The 24,024-nt window shown below is 41.0% G+C and overlaps 1 protein-coding gene across 1 annotated transcript in view; it reads left to right on the top strand.

Moving 5' to 3' along the window:
- PXDC1 (PX domain containing 1) overlaps positions 1–24,024 on the top strand; it is a 97,582-nt gene that overhangs the window by 70,140 nt on the left and 3,418 nt on the right. Inside the window, exons 3-4 of the mRNA XM_068234611.1 lie at positions 328–445; positions 8,459–8,570. Coding sequence (XP_068090712.1) covers positions 328–445; positions 8,459–8,570 — 230 coding nt within the window. The remainder of the gene's footprint in view (positions 1–327; positions 446–8,458; positions 8,571–24,024) is intronic.

Raw genomic sequence — 24,024 nt, 5'->3', positions numbered from 1 at the left:
CACGTTGTTTATACTACCTGCGTTGCCCATAGAGTTGCATTACCCTAAGCTCTATGTGTCAACTGTAGCGCATTGCATCGGATTGGACATTCCGGCCCACCACAATGAACCACAATAAGTGTGAAAATCTCTATAGACTTTCATTACGTTTGCTTATATTCTTTCCCCTTGTATTAAAATAGGGTAATGCAATGCAGGTTTTATCTGCAAGTGTAAAAGGGGCCTCAATGTTATAACACATGAGAATTAAATATCAAAGCTATGGTAGCCAGTTACTGTTCTTAGTCATATTCAATATTGTAATATATCGGTTTCTTTCTTTTCTAGTTTTCAAGATCTGAAGTTGTTTTAACATTCTTTGAGAGGTCTCCACTGGACCAGGTGTTAAAAAATGATGATGTGCACAAGATTGAGCCAACCTTCCAAAGCCCAAAGAAAATATCTGGTAAGGAGATGGTCAATAAACATTTCAAAAAGTCTGTTTTTCTACAATAGAAAAACAAAAGTTTGCTTTCCTAAAACAGAAAGAATTTGCGATAATTCAGGTTGGAGTGAGCTTGAGATGTCTCCCAGAACAACACGGCTGAATATATGCAAATTAACCATTTCTATTTCTACACTAGAAATGTTCTATTTTTAATGGCTTATATAAAGATTTTTCCGGATTTTTATTGAAAAAACAAGATAATCGATAAAAAAAGGATTCTCTTAAATTTTCATTCGATTTGATCATTTTGGTTGAATAAACAGAAAAACTGAACGTTTTTATTGTACCGTACCATAAGAGCAATTTTAACTAACAGTGCACCGTTGTTTTTACAAGCTGCCTATTTCAGGGTACTTAGATTGCAGAAAATACAGTATGCTGTCCTATGCTCTACTTTTGATTTGCTTTGTTATTTATTTGCACTACCTGGACTGCATGCAGCTATGTATTATGACAATAGCAGTGTACTGTACACAGTATGTGTGGAGTTTTGTATCCATTGTATTGTATTGCCCCCTACAGGTCATATATAGTATTTTTTCCTATTTCAATAGAATGTGAAATAAGACTTCTTGCTGTATTCCAATGCTGAAAGGTATATGGAGTCTGCCATTTTCATTCTACAGTATCCTTATTTCTTGCTTGTCATACTTTTATTTTGTTTTTTGTTTGTTCGTCAGTCACTGACCCAGAATGAGTTTGCATATTAGTAGTTTGAATTTCACTCTTCCCTACACTGGCTGTATTCTTGTAATCAATGGCAATATAATGTCAGTGCCTAAAGATGGCCACTAACGATCCAATTTCTAGCGAAAAATTGTTTGAGTGATCAGATAATTCTGATCGGAAGGGAAATTGATTACCATACAACCATACAACGAACCAACCTCTGCTTCTTATATCACAACCAACAAGAAAATCCAAATTTTGGTTTTGACGAAAAAAAACCCTAAAGTTTGCCTTCTTAAAGCAGAAGGTATTTGCGATAACTCAGGTTGGAGCGAGCATATGATGTCTCCCAAGATGCATCACTGCTAATGAGTTCTGGTTCACCATGAGCTTGCTGGGTAGTCTGTAACTGTTTTTATAATCGTTCATTATCGATTGTGCCCCTCAATGGAGATTATTTACAACCAATTCGATCATAATTTCTGATCCCTCTAAGGCTTTTTCGCTAGAAATTGGACCGTTAGTGGCCACCTTCAGAAACTACTTATGTAACACAATCAGGTTGGTAGACATTTTATTTGAAAAGAGGTATAGCAGGGAGCAAAGAAGGATGTCTATACACTTAAAGTGAACCTAAAGTCTGGCCAAAAAAATGAAATGAACTCACCTGGGGCTTCCCTCAGCCCCCTGCAGTCGATCGGTGCCCTCGCTGCCCCGCTCCGATGGTCCAGGACCCGCCGGCGAACACTTCCGGTTTGGCCGTCACCAGAACATGGGAACGCGAGTGATTGTGCCAGGAGGCCGCAATAGCAGCATAGGGGGCGATATACAGGCTGGGAACGCGAACAATCCCTCGCGTTCCCATGCCTGTCGGCCGGTGATGGCCAAACCGGAAGTGTTCGCCGGCGGGTCCTGGACCATCGGAGCGGGGCTGCGAGGGCACCGATCGGCTGCAGGGGGCTGAGGGAAGCCCCAGGTGAGTTAATCTCATTTTTTTGGCCAGACTTTAGGTTCACTTTAAAGTGTACCAGAACATTTCTAAAGAAAACGTTTTTTACATACCTGGGGCTTCCTTCAGCCCCATACGCACGGATCGCTCCCACATCGCTATCCTCAGTCTTCCCGCTGCTTCGGTTCCGGGTCCTCGCACTTCTGTCAGTCGCGGCCAGTCTGACATAAGTGAAGTGTGCTGTTTGCATACCTCTCCAGCACCCGCTGGAGAGATACGTAGAAGGCGCACATCTCCTGTGCAGACTGGCCCGACTGGCTGAAGTGACGTGTCCCGGTATCGGAGCTGCGGGAAGACTGAGGATGGTGGCGTGGCAGTGATCCATGCGTAGGGGGCTGGAGGAAGCCCCAGGTATGTAAAAAAAGTTTTCTTTAGAAATGCTCTGGTTTCCTTTACTAATTAGATATTTTCTCCACTGGCTGCATGTTCACAATCAAACCAGTCCACATAGAATTAAATATTGTGTGCCTGGACTGGTAGCAGTACATTCCTGCAGCCAGTGACAACATAACATCTAGCACTACAATAGAAAATAAATGGAGGTGCACTGATTGTGCATAAACTTGATAAGTATGACTGTGGAGTGGCTTGTGGCAGGACTCATGTCTTGCTGACATCAGTGTGTGTGGCTCATAGCTGAGGCTGCCTGGTTGCCTATTTCCTCCAGGGTTTCTCTACCTGCTGTCAGTAATGAGCAGGGGGAGCCTGTTATAAGGACTGTCATAGCTTAGATTTGGAGATACACCATATTCCCTTTATTTTAATGATAGTATTTCAATAGTGTGCCAAACTCCTTTTATTAAAGGACCACCATCCCCAAACATTGTAACATTTAAAATATGAACAAATAAAATGTACATTTCTCCCAGAATAACATGCACAATAAGCAACTATTTTCCTATGTTGCCGTCACTTACAGTAGGTAGTAAAAAGAACAGATCTGACAAATTTGGACTAATCCATCCCCTCATGGGCAATTCTTAGTATTACCTATATTCTTTACAAAAGCGCTCCCTAGAAAGGATCCATACAAAGATGTCAGCCAGCTTCCCTACTTGATTGCACACTGTTTTGGTAGTTGGACTTATAACTGCAGTTTAGTAAGTACTTTTGTAAATAAAGAACACCCTGAGAATCCCCCATGAGGAGGTAGACTAGTTCAAAACTTTACAGATCCGTCAGATTTTCATTTATCTACTGTAAGGGACAGCAGCATAGGAAAAAAGTCATACATAGTACATTCATTTGTATGTACTTTAAATGTGTGTGTGTTGGGGGGGGAAGGGGGGGGGGGTTGTTGCGATGGTCCACTCAGAATAAATACAGTTCAGCTTGTTTTCCAAGTATGTAATTTTAGCAGCAATATCATCTTATATCAGCAGCAATATAATAGTGCTCACAAAACACAATTCATGCCACTTTTAGATAAACTCTAAAACTCTTAGCAAGAGCTTTTCAAATCACAAAGTGCTCAGAAAAGCGATCCTAGCGGATTCGGGCCCTGAATCACGCACCTGATACCAGTATGGAGCGAATCCATTCAGATTATTGTCAGAAACATCTGATAATAATCTGAATGGATTCACGGTCTACGGATAAAAGTATTAGAGACAGAGGATCAGCAGAATAGCCAGGCAACTGGTATTGCTTAAAAGGAAATACATATGTCAGCCTTCATATACCTCTCACTTCAGATTCCCTTTAAAATGATTATTATTACAATATGAAAAACCGCACTCAGCCAGTTTCCTGTTGAAAAGCCCCATAGGTCTGGCTATAGGCCACATTTACAATGAACTATCTTTAGTGCTTAGGAACTGTTTATATGGTATGCTGGGGGAAAATATGGGGAGAAAAGTCACCAGTAGGGATGATCAATACGATTCTAATCATTCCAAATTGAAGCACATTATTATAGTACTTTTATACAAATTTATGCTGTTTAAATATGGACCAGTGCAGCAGCTGATTTAATCTGATTCAATTGATCCATTTGCAAGCTATATAAAGTTCCATACAATTATGTTAAGATTTGAATCCGCTGAGAATTACTAGCACCTCAGTGACCATCCCTAGTTATGTGATTTGATAACGCGCTGCTTGTGTAGCGAGCATTACATAGATAGTGTGCGTTGTTTGCACTGCTAGTGACACACCCCATTGTAACTAATATATGAATATTCCAAGAAGAAATCAAACAACACTTTTTTTCCATTGTAGAAGATATTTCTGCATAGTAGGAGATTATTAGGCTGCACACACATGCTAGAATGTTCACAGCTGAGGTGGCGAATAGGGGCCTCCTGTACCGCGATCTAGCCTGTATGTCTACTGTAAGATAAATAGACTGTTTCACACTTTCTTTTGTGTTAAAGCTAAAAAGTGGTCTCTCCAGTGACCTTGTGTGCTCACAGAGAATCATTTGCTCTTGTGGCTGCTGTGAAATTAATCTGCTCCTCTCCAGACTCGGGTAGGTGAGCCAGACAACTGGCTGCAGGGATAACTTCAAAGGGGCAAATCATTTTTAGAAAGTATAAAATACAAATATATATATTCAAGACTCAATCTAATAGCAGCTCTTGCAGTTTTATTTGCACATATCTGGGCCCTATACTTACTTTCAATACATCATGCTGCCACTAGATGGCATGCCAGATTTGTATCAGAATGGTCTTTGGCTGTATTGAGTTATTGATGACTACCTGATAATGAGGTAGCAGTAGCAGCATTAAATAATGATAGCAATTCATAATCTGAAGTATTAAGGGTGTTTTATTTTTTTTTTTAAAATCTCTGTGGCTTGGGAAACAGCTCACTTAGGGTCTGCTTATAAAAACAAGTATTATAACTGGGAACTACCAATAGCCATTTTTGACAAAAAAAAAAAAAAAAAAAGAAGAAAGAAAGAAAAAAACTGTCATGCAATTCATGCAGATGCAATAAGGCACATTATCTGTTCCATGTTGTACTTTCTTTCAAGAATAGCTTTGTTACATGATTGCCTTTATTCAGTGTGTTATTCCATAGAGCACTGGGGTGATAGGTTTCTGCTTAAATGAGGAACTGGTGTGCAAATGGAGAGGCTTCCTGGACAGTTGCAGGGTTGTTTAATGGACAAGTGTAGTGAGAAGAATATGGAGGCTACCATATTTGTTTCCCTTTAAACAATACCATTTGCCGGCAGCCCTGCTGATCCACTTGGCTGTAGGTGTCTGAAAAACACCAGAAACAAGCATGCAGCTAATCTTGTCAGATCTGACAATAATGCCAGAAACACCTGTTCTGCTGCATGCTTGTTCTGGGTCTATGGCTAAAAGTATTAGAGGCAGAGGATCAACAGGACAGTCAGGCAACTAAACATATCATTTGGGAAGTGCCAGACTTTTTCTTATAGTCTGTTGAAATGTATTGAGGTTATATCATTGCTAATACACTGTAAAGCATAATTGTTTGTAAGTTTAATACATGAGAACCTTATGGATCAGTTTATAGAGACCCCAACTAGAAAAAAAGTGATTTGTTGAATCTGTTCACTTTAAACACTGCAGGGATTATTAGTAAAGATCAAATTAGGGAAATTTGGAAAATGGCGATGATGGTTACAACATGATCTCTTAACCTAAGCAAGTGATCTGCAAACTTGGTTCTCCAGCTGTTGAGGAACTACAAGTCCCATAATGCATTTGCCTTTATGAAACATGACTGTGGCTGTCAGACTCTTGCAATGCATTGTGGGACTTGTAGTTCCTTAACAGCTGGAGAGCCAAGTTTGCAGATCACTGACCTAAGCTATAAAATATGTGCACAGGCTGGAAATACAAAAGCTATTCACTGTATAGTTATATATGGTTTAATCTGTAAGTGTGTACAAAATAAGCATGATTTGAAACATTTGTATACATGTGATGGGTGCTTATGCAAAGTTCTCTTCCAGAAGTTATCTAATACAAAATGGAAAAGTGATCATTTGTAGCTAATTTTAAATCTATCTTGCCAGTCAATGTTTACTGCAGTCTAGTGCAGCCACCTCTGATCCACAACTTGATCAGCAACCCAGATTTGAGAAAGGTAATTCTCCAGTTGGCTTTATTGTGGTTGCTATTGGCAACTTCCTCCTGAGAGTATAACAGGCAGCAACACATTTGTTTCTCCTAAACACTTACTGCTATACTATGCTTAGTGGCTCCTGTGCCCCCTGTGTTTTGTTCATTGTGGTACTTCTCTCCTCGCTAAGTCACCTTGTTCAGACCTGTGATCAGTGGTCACATTCTGATTTGGTCCAAAGCCGAAACTGAAACACAGGAGTGTCTGATTTTGGAATGGATACATGAAGTGAGAGGATTATGGAGGCCGCCATATTTACTTCCTTTTAAACAGTATCAGTTGCCTGTCAGTCCTGCTGATCTTTCTGGTCACTATTGTCTGAATCACACAATCAAAACAAGCATGCAGTTAATCCAGTCAGACCTCTGTCAGAAACACATGATTGATATGCTTGTTTAGGGTCTATGACTAAAACTATTGGTGGTAAAGGATCAGCAGTACAGCCAGGCAATGTGCATTGATTAAAAGGAAGTAAATATGTCAGCCTCTATATTCTTCTCTTCTTCTCAGTTCAGGGTTTCTTTAAGTGTTTAATTTTTGATAATTTATATTTAAGTTGAGACTAAAAGTATTGTTTTTGTTTTTGTAGATGCCAGAAAACACTCAAAGGACAACTGAAGTGGGAGGCATATGGAGGCTGCTATATTATTTCGTTTTAAGCAATACCAGCTGCCTGGCTGTCCTGCTGAGCCTCTGCCTCTAATACATTTAGCTATCGACCCTGAACAAGCATGCAGCAGATCAGGATTTACTGACATTTTTGTCAAATCTGACTGGATTTGCTGCATGCTTGTTTCAGGTGTGTGATTCAGACACTACTGCAGCCAAATAAAGCAGCAGGGCTGTCGGCAACTGGTATTGATTAACAGGAAATAAATACTGTATGGCAGCCTCCATATACCTCTCCCTTCAGTTCTCCTTTAATATAATAAAATCCATGAGAGATGTGCCCAGGTTCAAGGTGACCTATAGACAACCTAATTATCTGGAACAATTACTAAGCAAATGTGGTTCACTGTGAATCAGGGACAATGACGGAGCTGGCTGATGGTAAATTGTATTAAAGGACCACTATCGCGAAAACTGTAAAATCTAAAGTACATGTAAACATATAGAAATGAGAAGTAAATTTTTCCCAAAGTAAAATGTGTTATAAATTACTTTTCTCATATGTTGTTGTGACTTACAGTAGGTAGTGGAAATCTGACAGAACCAACAGATTTTGGACCACCTCATCTACTCATGGGGGATTCTCAGGGTTTTCATTATTTTCAAAAGCAATTAGTAAATGGCATTTGCTCCATCCAACTGCCAAAAAAAGTGTGCAGCAAGCAGGGAGGCTGGCCAGCATCTGTGTATAAATCCCTTTCAGAGAGTGCCTTTATAAAGAATACAGGCCATGCTGAGAATCCCCCATGAGCAGATGAGCTGGTCCAAAACCTCTCGGTTCTGTCTACTACATATTGACAGCAACATGGGAGAAAAGTCCTTTATTGTTCATTTTACTCTAGGAGAAACATACTTCTTATGTTTATGTGTTTACATATATCTTAAATTTTACACGTTTGTGATAGCGTTCCTTTAAAGCAGACCTGAACTCAGAACATCCTCTCTGCTCTAAAAGATACGCAACGGCATAATAAACTTTAAAGAAAAAGATTTCTTTGTTACAGCTGATGCAAATCCTAAAATAAATCAGTGTTTCTATTTCCTGCTTTCAAGGAAGCAGACATATTGTTAACATCATGTGGTTTCAAACGAGCTTATCTGTTGAGGCAGTCAGGTGACACAGTGGAGAGATCAAATTACAACTTGTGATTAGTCACAGATGAGGGGGAATTAGACAGGCTAAACTCTCTAAATACATACAGGGTGCATTTCTCAAGGTTTTCCTTCTGTCCTGTGCAAGAGTTCAGGTCCATTTTAATAGCATCCTGCTATGATAATCTGCAGCTATTAAAGTTTGCAAGTCTGCTGTTTATATAAATAGATTCGTAGCATTGAGGCCAATAACTAGTGTTTGATATTTTGGTCTTTCTCTGGATCAGTTGAGCTTTATGAGAGTGTGTTTTTTGTCTGATCTAAATTGAACAATAGATAATTTAGAAAATGCAAATAAATTGAAATGGCAAAAAAAAATCCAACAAAAGAGATATTCGCTGCCTTATTCTTCTCCTTTATTTTCATAGAAATCATGCGTTCCAATGGATTTTGTTTAGCCAATACAGAAACAATAGTCATTGACCACAGTATTCCCCATGCGAAGGACCCAGACTTGGATGTAGACTCAACAGACCACTTGTAAGTATTTTCCACATTCTAGAAGAATATGTTTTGCCTGCTTCCAGGGTATATGAGAATAGCACTAATCTAAACCCTTAGCAGCATCCCTGTATTGTTATTCTGTTTCTATTTCCCATGGGATGAAAAATAATATTTCACAAACGACTATTTCAGCATCATAAAATACAACAGTAACATATGTCTAGTCACAAGTTATAAATATTTCAGTGTAGATTTCGGTATCATCTGTCTTCCTTGCAGCCTGAGACACAGAATATTACACAGAACTTGGAACAAAAAGATTAACGCTTAACCTCTTCAGGACCACAGGCTTTACACCCCCCCCCCCCCCCCCCCCAAGACCAGGCCTTTTTGTGTTAAATAGGCCAAGCTGCAGGGCCGTACGACACAGCACACAAGTGATTTACCCCCCCCCCACCTTTTCTCCCCACCAACAGAGTTCTCTACCTATCACAGCGATCGGCTGTGATAGGCTTCAGCATGACGCGGGCGGCTAGAGGTTAAAGTAAACGGGGAACAATTTCTGTTTTACTTACATGGGACTTCTACCAGCACCAGCCCCCTCCCCCCCCCCCCCTCCTCCAAAGCCTTACAGGTCTGCTCTGTTGATCAGCTGAGCCCTTCCAATGGCTGTCCAATGTCCATTCTGTCCAATGCTACCAGGTTAAGAGGTAGATAGTAGTGAAATACTGCTGCACCCCACTCAGCCTCCGGACAGTGCTCGGCCAGGTCAGCAAGCCCAAAGTTTAGCATAGAAAGCAGGAAGGTCTGCACTTGTCCAGATAAAAAGCTGTTTTTATTTAGGACGTCTTCACAAATCCACAAAAGTCACTCAGCTTACATGTTTCGAACACTCAGTTCTTAATCATAGCTGGTTTATACTGACCTAGCAAGCACATATAAATGCTAGGAAGAAAGGACCCTGCCCACCATCCAGCCCACTTGTGGGCTGAGAGTACAGGTGGGAAAAAGGTACATCAGATCTTATCAATTCTTTACATAGCTGCTATGTGACATAAAACACACAATAACACAATATAAAAGAAGCTCCTCAAAAGGCAAGTTAAGGAGAGTTGACAACAGTATACAAATGGGTTGGGAGCAAAGAAAGTATTACACAAAGAAGCAAATGATGTCACAAAAGTAGAAAGATAGAGAGGATGCATATAGTATACAGTGGATTACAAGGGATTATATGAGCCAAATCCCACCTGGCATTAAGGCCATGTAGCATTCTAGTTACCAAACAGAACCAGGTTAAATCCATTTCTCTAGGGAAGTAGCTCAATACAGGACCACCAAGGCCACATGCATTTATTGAGTCCTAATAATTGACTGAACTGCTGTTGCTAGTATAGGTGAAGTAGAATTCTGCGACTGTTAGATTTCTGTATACAGTATGGGCATGCAGGATTGTGCTCACCTCCTACATACTATGGCCTCAATTCACTAAGCTTAACTCCTGTCTTTAATAACTCTTCAGAGTTGTTTTACAGTTATCACAATTATATCATCATGGTGATAACTGTAAAACAGCTATAATATATATATATATATATATATATATATATATATATATATATATATATATATATATATATATATAGCTTTATATGTCTACAAATAAAGATATTGCATATAAACTTTTTGCGAGTCAGTCATCCAGAGTCAATAATGTTATACTTAAGATGTGATTGCACTCCCGCTGTTATAGTTTAGGGGCACTTACACTAAAGTCTGAGCAGTGTGCATTTTTTCTGTTTTATGCTTTCATTTAAAGGAACCCTCAAGTGAAAGGATTTAGGGTTTAGGGTTGCCCAACAAGTGCATGGCTGTTTCTATTTAGGTAAACTTTCAAAGAAAAGAAGATCAATAAAGCATTGGATCGTATTCATCAGTCGGCAATTTTTAAACATTCTGCAAGGAATAAAATAACAGTTTAAAAATGCAGCTTCCCTTTAACTTGTTTAGCTAGTTAGTGCATTAGGAATAATGGACAGACACTTCACCCGCTGATCTGCTGAAAGCAGTCAATTCCACATGACTTTCCTGAATGTATTTTTCCCTCAAATTTCTAAGAATACAAGAAATAAGACAGAACATCAGCCACCAATCAATAACAATAATGCCATGCTTTCTGCAAAAGCACAATATATGCCATTGATTTATTTCAGTTTTTTGGTGTTTTCTGTATTTCAAAACAGAAAATCTGATGAAAACATCTGAACATCCTGAGATTAACAATGGAGGAGGTTAGCCTGTCATGTGGATAGGTCATTTGTTTTACAGCCGAAAAATGGCTATATAACATGAATGTAATGGGCTCCGACAGACTTGTTATAGGTAATAGACATACATAGAGGTGGGACAAGGTCCTCCAGCACTCAAGGCTGAGACACCAAAGTGCGCCCCCCCATCCCTCCCACCCCAGCCGTCACACACTGATTGCTATTACACTAAGAGGTGCCCCAGGGCCCCCAACCTCCCTAATACCTTAATCTCTAGTTATCTGACTTGCAGTCACTGCCATGTATCACCTTTTCTTATTTCTTTCTGCTTCAAACACAATTGGAAATGACAGCTGAATGAATTGTGCATCCCCTCCTACACTGCGCCCTGAGGCTGGAGCCTCTCCAGCCTCTGCCTCGGCCCGGCCCTGGACACACACACTGATTTTGCTTCTGTTACCCCTCATATGAACAGTTTGGGTAATATTCAAGGCTTTAAAGTGGTAGAGTAGGTTCACACTTGTTCTAAAAATGTATTCGTGGCTCCGGTTTTTGGCCCAGCTCAAAACCACAGCCACGGATACCAATGTTAAAAATAGCGTCCATCTTCATGCGTCCATCTTCACTAAAAAAACCAAAAACGGATCCGTGGCCGTTCAGGGGGATCCGTTTTGAAAATGTGAACGGACAGTCCAGATTTGCAGGATTTTCATGGACCCTGGATACATGGAGGGTTAGTGAAAATCAATGCAAAAATGGCTTCCACTCTACACAGGCATCTTTGGACACAGAAACGGATGTGTTTTCTGTGTCCCAGCCCTGCCTGTGGGTGGGGAGGGGGCTGCCATGCTGGAGTGGGTAGCAGGCAGGAAGGGGGGCAGCGGTGGGCAGCTCACCGTCACTTACTGCAATGCCGCCCTCTGTACTTCATTGGGTGGCATTGCAGGACGTGACGGCGAGCGGTGGGACGCAAGGAAGTAAGTTCCCCGCTTGCCGCTTGCCTTTTATACCTTGATACAATGATTTTAATTAATAAAACTAGCTGGAGGGGGAGCAGGGATGGGGGGAACCAGGTGAGAGGGGGGGGCGACCCCCCTTCCCACCGCTGCCCCCCTTCCTGCCTGCTACCCCCTCCAGCATGGCGTACTCACGCGGACTAGCGACAGTTGCGACGGAGTTGCGGCGGCGACTGTCGCCAGGCGATTGACCGTGCCAATCGCCCGGCGACATCAGCGACGAGCGACGGTTCGCGCGCCCGTGCAACGCCGCATACTCACGGGCGACATTTGTAGCCCGTGAGTATGGGCCATTAGAGTACATACACTTACATCTGGTGAATTTGTCTTTAAATAGGGCTTTAATCAATAATGTAATATATTTGTATTCTTTATTCTTTTCATCTTTTTTTAAGATGCAGAAATGTCAACCCTGTAGGTACAGCGTACGCTATTACACTGTGACACATTTGCATATAACCCGAGCTCCAAACTTTACACCTGGTTAAAATGGTTGGCATAGTTATAAACTGAGGATTTGTATTCCACACCACTGCTTGTCTCATTTGCCACTTATATTTCTCAGCCAATCCTGTCCACAGTATGGTTCTGTCTAACCTCCCTTACCCATTGGTTAAACACCCCCATCCCTCATGTAATGTGCTGCAGAGTGCACAGTGAAACGTCCAGCGCCAGAGTAATTACTAGGAGAGGGGGGCAGATACTGGTCACATTGATTATTAAAAACACTTAAAGCAAATCTGAAGCGAAAATAAACTTATGAGATAATTAATTGTTTGTGTAGTAAATATAATAAATAGAACATTAGTAGCGAAGAAAAGAATGTCAAATTTTTAGTTGTGGAAAATTACCAGGTGGCTGGATAGTGTAATGGTTAAGGGCTCTGCCTCTGATACATGAGATCTGGGTTCAAATCTTGGCTCTGGCTGTTCAGTAAGCCAGCACCTATTCAGTAGGAGACTTTGGGCAAGTCTCCCTAACACTGCTACTGCCTATAGAGCACGTCGTAGTGGCTGCAGCTCTGGCGCTTTGAGTCCACCAGGAGAAAAGCGCGATATTAATGTTCTGTGTCTGTGTTTCTGTAATGTTCAACTATAAGTTTCAACGATTAATGTCTATATATACAGTGTGTGTATATATAGACATATATACACACACTGTATATACACACACACACACACACACACACACACACACACACACACACACACGGATAGAGGTATGAATGTTTGCTTCCAGTCAAGGGATTAGTGCAGGTGTTGTAGTCAGCAACAATGGTGCTGGTTCTGTGCAGTTAATTTTTCATACAGCGAGGTGGGATTTTATTGGACAGTCTGTACAAGCATTAAATTGCAATAAAAAAAATATATAATTTTTCTAACTTACTGCCAGTGTTGGAAAAAATGGAAAACAAGTAGTACTTTATAACATTAAATTGCTAAAAGTTTTGCACAACTTGCCAAACACATAAACTAGCTCTAGTTTATGTGTTGACATGACTTCATAGTAGAAAATAATCTTATTTCTCAGCATCAACATGGGTTTACTAAAGACAGGTCCTGTTTGACTAACATGCTCAGCTTTTATGAGGTAGTGAATGCAAATATGGATATTGGGAATGCTGTAGATGTGATATACTTGGACTTTGCAAAGGCCTTCGACACTGTTCCCCACAAAAGTCTGGTGCAAAAGTTGAGGATGCAAGGACTGGGGAAGAGTCTGTGTGCATGAATAGGGAACTGGCTAATGGACAGAAAACAAAGAGTTGTGGTCAATGGATCGTACTCAAAATGGGAGACTGTTAGCAGTGGGGTCCCACACGGGTCTGTACTGGGTCCAGTGCTCTTCAATTTATTTATTAATGACCTAGTAGATGCAGTAGTGAGCAATGTTGCTATTTTTGCAGATGATACAAAATTGTGCAGAATCATCAACTCTCAGGAAGATAGTGTCATATTGCAACAGGACCTGGATATGATGGCTATATGGGCACATAAATGGCAGATGAAATTCAATGTTGAAAAATGTAAAGTCATGCATTTTGGTCGTACCAATGGTCTAGCACCATACAAAATAAATGGGATACAGTTGGGGACATCAAACTTGGAGAAGGACTTAGGAGTACTCATCGACAACAAGTTAAATAATCGTACTCAATGCCAAGCCGCTGCAGCTAAAGCTAACAAAATTTTGGGATGCATTAAAAGCGAAATAAAGACTCGAGATGCTAGCATAATATTGCCCCTGTTTAACTCTCTAGTAAGGCCACATCTGGAATATGGAATTCAGTTCTGGGCACCACATTACAAAAAAGATATTGCAGTTTTAGAGCAGGTGCAGAGACGAGCAACAAAATTGATACGTGGGATGGAAGGTCTCGCTTACCAAGAAACAAAGGTTAGATAAACTGGGTTTATTTAATCTAGAGAAAAGACGCCTTAGAGGAGATCTAATTAACACGTATAAATACATCAGAGGGCAATATAATAGCTTGGCGGATGAGCTTTTTGTCCCTAGGCCTTCTCAAAGGACTTGAGGACATGATCTGCGCAGGGAGGAAAAACGGTTTAGCCATTTATTTAGGAAAGGGTTCTTTACAATAAGAGTGATTAAGATGTGGAAAGCATTGCCACAGGAAGTCGTTATGGCAAACTCTATACCTGCATTTAAAGGGGGCTTAGATGCTTTCCTTGCGTTGAAAGACATCCATGACTACAATTACTAGGTAATGCCTAATGATGTTGATCCAGGGATTTTGTCTGATTGCCATCTGGAGTCGGGAAGGAATTTTTCCCTTTTGGGGCTAATTGGACCATGCCTTGTAAGGGTTTTTTCGCCTTCCTCTGGATCAACAGGGATATGTGAGGGAGCAGGCTGGAGTTGTACTTTGTACTGGTTGAACTCGATGGACGTATGTCTTTTTTCAACCAAAATAACTATGTAACTATGTGTTTGGCAAGTTTATAATATATTATTGTCTTCACTGCTATATTATTTTTCACACCTGCTAACTGTCTGATTGGGACAGAGTGAATTGATTAGTATAATTGATGTCAGTGCTGCACTGGTTAGGTAGACTGCAGAGCAGGTTCATGAACCGATCGCAGCAAGAGACCTGGCAGTGCTTAGTGGCAGTTACCCTGCAGCTCTGGTTCAAGCATGGGTCACCTTTGTTACGTACTCAGGACATTAGGAGACTGTTATTTGACTCTCACATGTTGATGATCACTTCTGTCCTGAGCATGCTGGTCCTGTGTAAGTGGCGCTGAGAGGGGATTTAGAAGGGGAGCTGTGAAGAATGTGTTTACTTGGCTCTGGTGCAAAACTAAAACATTTGATCGCATAGCTTCGGTGCCAAAAAGTCTGTAGCACGCTGATCCATTACACATTGTGACACGGGAATGGATGGACAAAATGATTCCCTAATTCACTTTGTTCTTCCGTTGCTACAGCATATATTATTTAAACGCACATTTCATATGTGAAAAATAATACTGAATGCTTCAAGATATTTTTCAAGCTGCTTATCTTACCGGGGCTATGTCACAGTAAGTTGTCACTTGATATGAGGTGACAGTAGAACTAAATATTTATATAGTCTTGGAATCTCAATACATATTAACATTTCCAAAGAAATACATTTGGTCTATAGCAGGAAACCACAAGCCAATATCTATTACACAAATGACATTTAACAATTCAGAGACAATCTGGAGTCCCGGTTTTATGTTTGGCTTACGGATACATAGAGTATGTCTGTGCTGTTTGTCCAACCGGGCATAATCCCTTGGCAAAGGGCAGACTTACATAGGTAAATTGCATCTACTTGTTTATTGTTCAAGTAGTACCAGCTTATGCAGAAGAATAGTTGTTAGGGCCTATACCAGGCATGGGCAAACTTGGCCCTCCAGCTGTGAAGGAACTACAAATCCCACAATGCATTTGCCTTTATGAGTCATGACTGTGGCTGTCAGGCTCCTGCAATGCATTGTGGGACTTGTAGTTCCTCAACAGCTGGAGGGCCAAGTTTGTCCATGCCTGGCCTATACTCTAAGGCAAGGAACAGTCATTGTTGCTTACCTGGGACAATGGGAGTGTTGTGAAAAACGTGTGTGATTTCAATCAAGTTTGACCTTTACCTCATACTTTAAGCTATAGACCTTTAACAAGAATGCAGATCAGATGTTTCTGACAAAAATCTGACAAGATTAGCTGCATACTTGTATCAGGTGTCTGACCTGAAGAAACAGAAAGTGGCTTTTCTGTGAAACGCATTGTCTTTTATCAATTCATACTTCCTTAATGCACAATAAAGTGCTTTTGTCATATACCCTATTGTTCCTTTAATACAGTATATTCCTTCCTATATCGCTGCAGCCATGCATTCCAGCACTGCGTGCGTTGACCTTTAGTGACCACGCGATAGCCACCCTTCCTCCCTTGCATAGTACGGAGTGAGAGAGAGAGCGGCATCACGCGCACTCTGCCTTTGATGATTCACGTCGGCCACCGACCCCGGACATTCATCGCTGCTGCCAGCTGGCTGGCCCAGCTGTCACTTCTCCCTTAGTTCTCTTGCCCGTCATAGGTAGCCACAGGTGTCCCTTAGTATTAGGTAGCCAGAGCTATCCTCAGTATTAAGTAGCTAGAGGTACCCCCAATTGAAGCGAGATGTGCCGAGAGCAGGGTGAGTAACCTCTCATTTACGCTCTGCCCAGGTTTCTGCATAGGTAAGGCAGGAGGGAGGCACTCGGGGAGGGGAGTGAGCCACATTTCCATCATCTGGCGACCGTAGGCATGTGCCTACAGTGCCTTATGGTAAATCTGGCCCTGGGTTGCAGTGACCAGTAAAAATGATAAGTGGAGTCATGGAAGTATATTTCCATAGAAGTGTGAGGTAGTGATGATCATGTCTAGGAGAACTCACGGAGAAGCATGTGATTTGTTTGATCAGCTGACAGATTTGCAAAGCTCTGATTTGCTGTGATTACATCCTGCTTTAGCACATGATCATGACTATCAAATCAGAGACTTGCATATCTATCACCTGACCAAACTGATCACATGCTTCTCCATAAGTTATCCTAGACAGGACCATCACTAGTGTGGGGTTCCCAGGCAAAGCTACATGCAGACCCCTCACTGTAGCTGTACAGCATACAGTAAGTATGCCTATTTACTGTTGTCAAAATCAAGATCAGTCAAACGCAAATGTTTACCATAGACTTTTGTGTTCAGAGTTTATACATCAATGTAATTTGCCACACACTGTAAAAGAATTACAATCACTAGCCAAATAAACAATAAATGTATAGGTGTATAGCTTCCTACAGACAGGTCATCTTAGGAATGGCTGTAAATAGAATTCAATATAATAAAAACACAGCTTCCTGAAGTGTCAGAGAGGAAAATCTTCCCAAATTGCCCAGTGTACTGTAAGAATCTAATCTCATCAGCACCAGGCAACCTCAGCTTTGTTCAGATTGCTGCTTTGATCCCAAACTCTTTATCTGCGGACGTGCTCAGAAATGTATTAGCCGATTTCAGCAGTAAATGTCAAAGTCCTGATGAGCGCAGATTGCAGAGAAATGATTTGCCTTGCTTCTCACGAAAAACAGCTTTTCAGAAATTATATACTAACCAAAGCCAACCAGGAGCTGCCATTTCAGATAGAGGGGATGTCTATTTCTTAGCTGTAGCTCAAAGCTAGCTAACAAATATTTCCATGCTTTATCCAACAATAAAAAGTGTCCAAAATACTACTTAGTCATGGAGAAGTATTGTTAATGAGGCGTGGAATGTATTAAAGAATGTAGGCACAGATGGAGGTGCATGCAGATGTGAGAAAAATTCAATGTTGTAGGCCACCTCTGTGAGTAATGTCTCTTACATGCACACAGTCCTCCCTTGTTCCTCTAGCTAACACATTTTCTTTCACCTTTGCGCCTCCACCTTTCCTTGGGAGTCAGCTCGGACAGCCTGCTCCCTCTACTGCCTATCGGGGCATCACAAGCTGACATGCATGGCCCGGCATCCAGATAGGTAGACACTGATGGCCATGCACCAGTCTTATTTACTCATTTGAAAGTTGAAGGTCATGGCTTTTATTTGCACCCTTCCTGAGTTATGCAGTGTTGAAGGAGGGGTGTGCACTGCACCTGGCTCCTGTGCAGCCTGGAGATGCCCTCAGCTGTGCCATTGAGGAGTTGGATCCATTCCAAGGAGGAGCTCCCTGATGTCTAGACTCAGTCACAACAGAAGAACACACAGACAACCTGTACGGCGCCGTACACTGTGCAGAGGGTGCTGTGGCGGCCAACAGGACCCAAGAGACACTGATTTCATTGCACCGCAAGCAAACCCCCCGCTCCGGCCTAACCACCACCTCGTTGATTCAGGCCCACACAGATGCTACATAGACTCTTAACCAGAATGCATCAGCTAGCACTTCTGGGAAATCCAAGCACAGGAGTGGACAAAGCAACCAGGTACAGTGGACACCCTTCCTTCAACACTGCATAACTCAGGAACAGTGCATTGGGACCCTGTGAAAATAAAAGCCCAGACATTTGACTTTCAAAGGATGGTTAGATCTCACAGGAAAGAAACTAGAATTTGAACAGGAGGCTGACAAATTTGCAGATGGTATAATACGGAAGCAGGAAATTTGGGCGCATGAGGCAGGTGGACAAAAAGGGTGCCGCCATTCACTCCCATAATAAATATCGTTTAATCGGCGCCCAACAGGAAAAAAGGGCGCCGGAGAAAAATAACGTTTTAAAAGCGGCGCCCGGAGACTTTTAATGTTTTATAACTGCTTCTCATGATTACACGTTATTTAATGATTTATAATTTTCTAAACATTATTTTTAAACGGAAAACAGTACAATATTTTTTAAAACATTATTTATAAACGAAAAATTGTAACATTTTTTCTTTTTTAAATCATTATTTTTAAACGAAAAACCGCACAATATTTTTTAAAACGTTATTAATGCTTATCACAGGGGGTCTTAGGTTTAGGCACCAACAGGGGGGTCTTAGGTTTAGGCACCAACAGGGGGGTCTTAGGTTTAGGCACCAACAGGGGGGTCTTAGGTTTAGGCACCAACAGGGGGGTCTTAGTTTTAGGCACCAACAGGGGGGTCTTAGGTTTAGGCACCAACAGGGGGGTCTTAGGTTTAGGCACCAACAGGGGGGTCTTAGGTTTAGGCACCAACAGGGGGGTCTTAGGTTTAGGCACCAACAGGGGGGTCTAGGGGTTAGGGGTAGGTACAGGGAGGGTTACTTAGTATTTTTTTTTTTTACTTTATACATTTCACTTTTTAAACGGAAGATTAACGTTTTTATAATTGTCGATTTCATACACATTATTTAATGATTTATAACTTTATAAAACATTATTTTTAAACGAAATATAGCACAATTTATTTTTTAAACGTTATTCATGCTTATCGTTTAAAACCGTGCGCCCTTTTTTCCCGGCGCCCTTTTTTAACGTACGCGGTATAATACATCAGTACCTTGGTTTCTTTGACCTCAGATCTTATATCTTGCATGCATAAGTCCTGGGGGCAAACAAAGTCAGGTAGACTTGTTCAGTTTTCTGTTCAAGTAGGGGCCTGACTTTTGGAGTGTGGTGGAGATTTGGATATAGGATCTGAAGGGAAACCAGTGATTGCTTGGAAGCCTTACACAAAATTTCCTGTGTTTAGAATTTTGATTTTTTGAATTTTAGAAGAGAGCATTCACCACTGTAATTTCAACCGCTTTCGAGTTAGTTGACAGCTGATTTATTATTAAAGCTGACAGCTATTTAGTGGCATTTGCTAGCTTTGCTCCCACTTGCTTGGTCAGTTTCTATTTGCCTGTTTTTCACTCATCCATACCTATCAGAGATGACCGATCACTGCAGTACACCTGGAAAATGCCATATGGCTGCTGTAGAGATCCTTTCTATTCAGCCAGGTACTAGTCACATACCGGGAATGAACATGCAGCTAGCTAAGTGGAGTCAGAACAGCTGAGGAGTATTCTCACTCTGGGTCAATGAGTATATTTTGAGGATCAGCACAACTGGCAAGCAAGTAGCATTTTCAAAAGGAGATCAGAGTGGCACTTTGCTTAATCCTCTCACATCCCATTTACTTTAAAGCAACACTACCATGAAAACCAGTAAAATTTAAAATACGCCAACAGATCCAAATAAGTATGTTTCCTCCAGAGTAAAATGAGCTATAAATTACATTTCTCTCCTGGTGATGTCACTTACAGTAGTTAGTAGAAATCTGATGGATGGTTTTTGACTAGTCCATCTCTACATGGGATTCTCAGTATTTAATTTATTCTTTACAAAAGCACTCCCTGAAAAGGATCTATATAATGACGCAGCCACCCAAACACACACTCCTGTTTGCAAACTATTCTGGCAGTTGGAGTGAGCAACTGGCGTTCACTAAGGGCTTTTGAAAGTAAACAAATCCTTAAGAATGCCCCGTGGGAAGATGGGCTAGTCTAAATCTTTCAGATTTGTACTACCTACAGTAAGTGACTGCAATATAGAAGAAAAGTAATTTATAGCTCGTTTTACTCTGGGAGAAGTGTACTTTTAATTTATATGTTTTCGTGTACAGTATTTTGAACTTTACAATTTTCATGATTGTTGTCCCTTACATGATACTCTCCCAGTTTCTTAGTTGCTACCTAATATTCTACCTGATCCCCTCATTCCAGTTGAACTGAACTCTATAGGCTGTCTTTTCCAAGTGCTGCTTCGGATGTGTGTTGCAGCCTGCTGTCTTGTATGCTTTGATAGAGATCAGTAAGGCAGGGTTATCTGATTTGTTTCCTCTACTGAAATTGATTATAGATTTCTTCACCATGGAACAGAGAATCTCGTTTGAAATAGCAGCTTATAAATCAAAGTAATTAACCTCTACAAAATAAAGTATAAAAGGTCACCCTAACCATCCGTTTCACTATAACACATTTTGCCTGCTGCAGGCCTAATCCAGGGAGATTTATTTGAAATTGTCATTATCACAGTTGATATCTATTTGGTTAAAATCAATGCTAAGAATTAGTAGCATTAAAACTTACAGAACAAAGGAGGTGATTGATCCCTGTCTGATATAGATTTCCTATAGCTAATAATATAAGTTAAAGTCATGCAAGTAGGTCATAATGATTTGTCTTCAGGTTGTTCTCATGACAACCTCCACAGTGACAAATGTACAAGTCTGATATAGCTATCACGGCCCCCACATACAATCACTCAATAAAAACACAGTATTCTTTACCATCCAAGTAAATAATACCCCCAGTCCAGGACTTTGTCATCCTTTTTCAGTTATAAAACAAATACAGTACTGGTCATCATCTTGAAAAACACAGTAATGTGGCAAATACAGCTGGAGCTTTGAAGTGAAAGTAACAATGGATAAAGTTCCTTATTGTTTTATAATACTCATTGACAGATTATTTAGTCCGTGTTTGCTCATTGCAAAATCTTTCATCTCGCTGGTTTACTTTCTGACATTTATCACTGGTGGTGACATCTTTAGCTCTGCCAGGTGATCTGTATGAGTTCTGTGCCCAGATAGAGATACTGTTGCTAAGCAGTTGGAAAAAAAGATGTTATATCCCACAATGCAACAAGGTTCACAGACAGCAAACTATCAGGACCATGGTCATGACATCACACTGTGGAAGGGGTTTCACCACAATATCATCCCCACAGACCCCCCTGATGCTATGAGAAAAGGAAAATATTTCTTGTGAGAAAGGGGATACCGGTTACTGATTGGGATGAATTTCAATCCTTGGTTAAAGTTCCTCTTTAAATGGTTTGGTGGTTGCCACTTGTAAACACATTTATGGATAAAGTGTTGCACCAGGAGTTCTGGTTCAGTAGCTGTATATTTGAGCTGCAGCCTCAGTTTTGATGATCCCTCACACCAAAGGAAAAAAAACTGTCTAAAAACGCTAGGTCTGAGGTGGGCTAATAAACTGATAAATCAATGTCAGTTCCTGATATAAAGTATAATTCAATAATATGCAACAAGACTATAAATATGCAATAAAACAAATCTTAGACACTATAAAAATGGCAGGATACTTCTCCACTTTGACATTCACCAAACATACACTTGCTGCAGCCCAGACAACCAGGGGATAATAACCTACTGCAGTGAGCAAATAGTTTCTAGAATGACAGGCTGTTGTGCAGGCAAAAAGTGTCCCCAGCGCAGACCCAGCGCAGTGTAAACAGCCGAGACATCTAGCACAGAGACTCTCCTGGTGCAGCCACCCCTAGTGGTTCCCTGGTTGTCTGCACTGCAGCAAGATTGTATGTTTAGTGAATGTCAGAGTGGAGCAGGATCCTGCCGTTTTTATAGTGTCTAATATATATATATATTACGCATTTTAACAAAAAGCTTTTTCACAATGCTCTGCTGTGGAAAGTTAAAGTGCATCAGTCTTTCAGTGTGGTGTATTGTGTCACAGAGGCCTTAGGGTTACGGGATAGGGCTGGAGGAGCACTATTGCTATTAATAACAGTTAAAAGGTTGAGGCTTAGTATCAGAAAATGTTGCTTGTTTTTCTTTATGCAAGAGGGAATGGTAAATTTAGGTTTTAGAAAGAGGGTTTTTATCAAGGGGATGTGAGGCCTCTTGCACACTGCAAGCGATTCCGATTCAGATTCCACTTTTTAATCGGTTTTTACATCCGATTCAGATTCCGATTTGCAGTGTGCAGGGAGCAAACTGCAAATCGGAATCGGATGTAAAAACCGATTAAAAAGCGGAATCTGAATCGGAATCGCTTGCAGTGTGCAAGAGGCCTTAGAGTTAGCTATCTGGAAGGGAGTTTTCTACAAGTAGGGCGAGCTGGATTAGACATAGGGAAGGGGTTTATGTTATCTGAATATAGCTCGCTGACAACCCTGGATGTAACCCTTATGTATTTCCCAACCTCTTGTTTCCTCTCTATTCCTTTAGATCAGTGATGGCTAACTTTGGCACTCCAGCTGTGACAAAACTACAAATCCCATCATGCCTCTGGCTCCCAGAGTTATGCTTAGAGCTGTCAGAGTATTGCAGTGCCTCATGGAAATGTAGTTGCACCACAGCTGGAGTGCCAAGGTTAGCCATCACCGCTTTAGATTGTTAGCTTGCGAGGGGCAGGGCTCTCGGGTGATTATTTGTGCCTCAATGTGGAACAGGCCCATCACTCACCTGCAGGCTATCAACCCATCTGTTATTGTGGAGTGGAGTTAGGACGTGCAGTGCATGATGGAGCAGCTTCCTGTGGGAAGGGTGAGGGAAGAGAACAATGCCCTGAGGGTCAATTGGGCGTCAGGGCTCACTAAAGATCTGTCATGCTAGATCTTTAGGCGATGTTGGGCAGCTGCTATACACATGCTAGATATTCATTTGATTTTTGGCCGATAGTGTACTCACTTTTGTTGCCAGCGGTTTAGAGATTAATGGATGTGTGTTGAGTTATTTTTTTGGGACTGCCAATTTACACTGTTATACAAGCTGTAAACGGAATACTTTACAAGTGTTATATTTTCAGTGCTGTCCCATGAAAATATATAGTAAAATTTAGAAAAATGTGAGCCGTGTAGTCACGTTTGTGAGATACTGTAGCTGCTAATTAACTCAAAATATTGATCATATCTTTCTTTTTGGTAAATTATGAAGTAAATTAAAGTCACGAAGTCCCTAAAAAGTTACATCAAACAGAAGTTATGGTGCATTAAAACATTTAATACATCAGGCCCGGCCTATTTGTGAAGCCAATTTATACTGCTTTATGGCCAGAAAAGGTGCTGTCACTTCTTTATAATGTTGGCACTTTGTTCTTCGCATTTATAAAAGTGTTGATCAGCTGAGAAGATTGCCACTTTCCAGTTGGCTTGCCACTTTATTCTCCAGAAACACTTCCTTTGAAATCAAACAGGCAGTGCTGGACCAAGGCTGACTGAGCCTAAATCATGGTTATGAAAGGAGAAAGGTCCCCTTGATTCCTGCTTTGACTAAAACACAATCTTTGTTGCATTTTCAAAGGATACACCCAACAAAATGGAGAGTCAACATGGTTTGGATTACACTTGTCCTTAATCAGAGCTAAACCCCATTAATAGAGAGCATGATTATATGTTCACGATCCCACCCATGCCAGGTATAGAAACACCCAGAA

Source organism: Hyperolius riggenbachi, chromosome 5 (genome assembly GCF_040937935.1).
Source record: "Hyperolius riggenbachi isolate aHypRig1 chromosome 5, aHypRig1.pri, whole genome shotgun sequence".
Classification (NCBI taxonomy): Eukaryota; Metazoa; Chordata; class Amphibia; order Anura; family Hyperoliidae; genus Hyperolius; species Hyperolius riggenbachi.
Note: the sequence above shows the minus strand (reverse complement) of the source record. Positions and strands in the feature narration are given on the sequence as shown.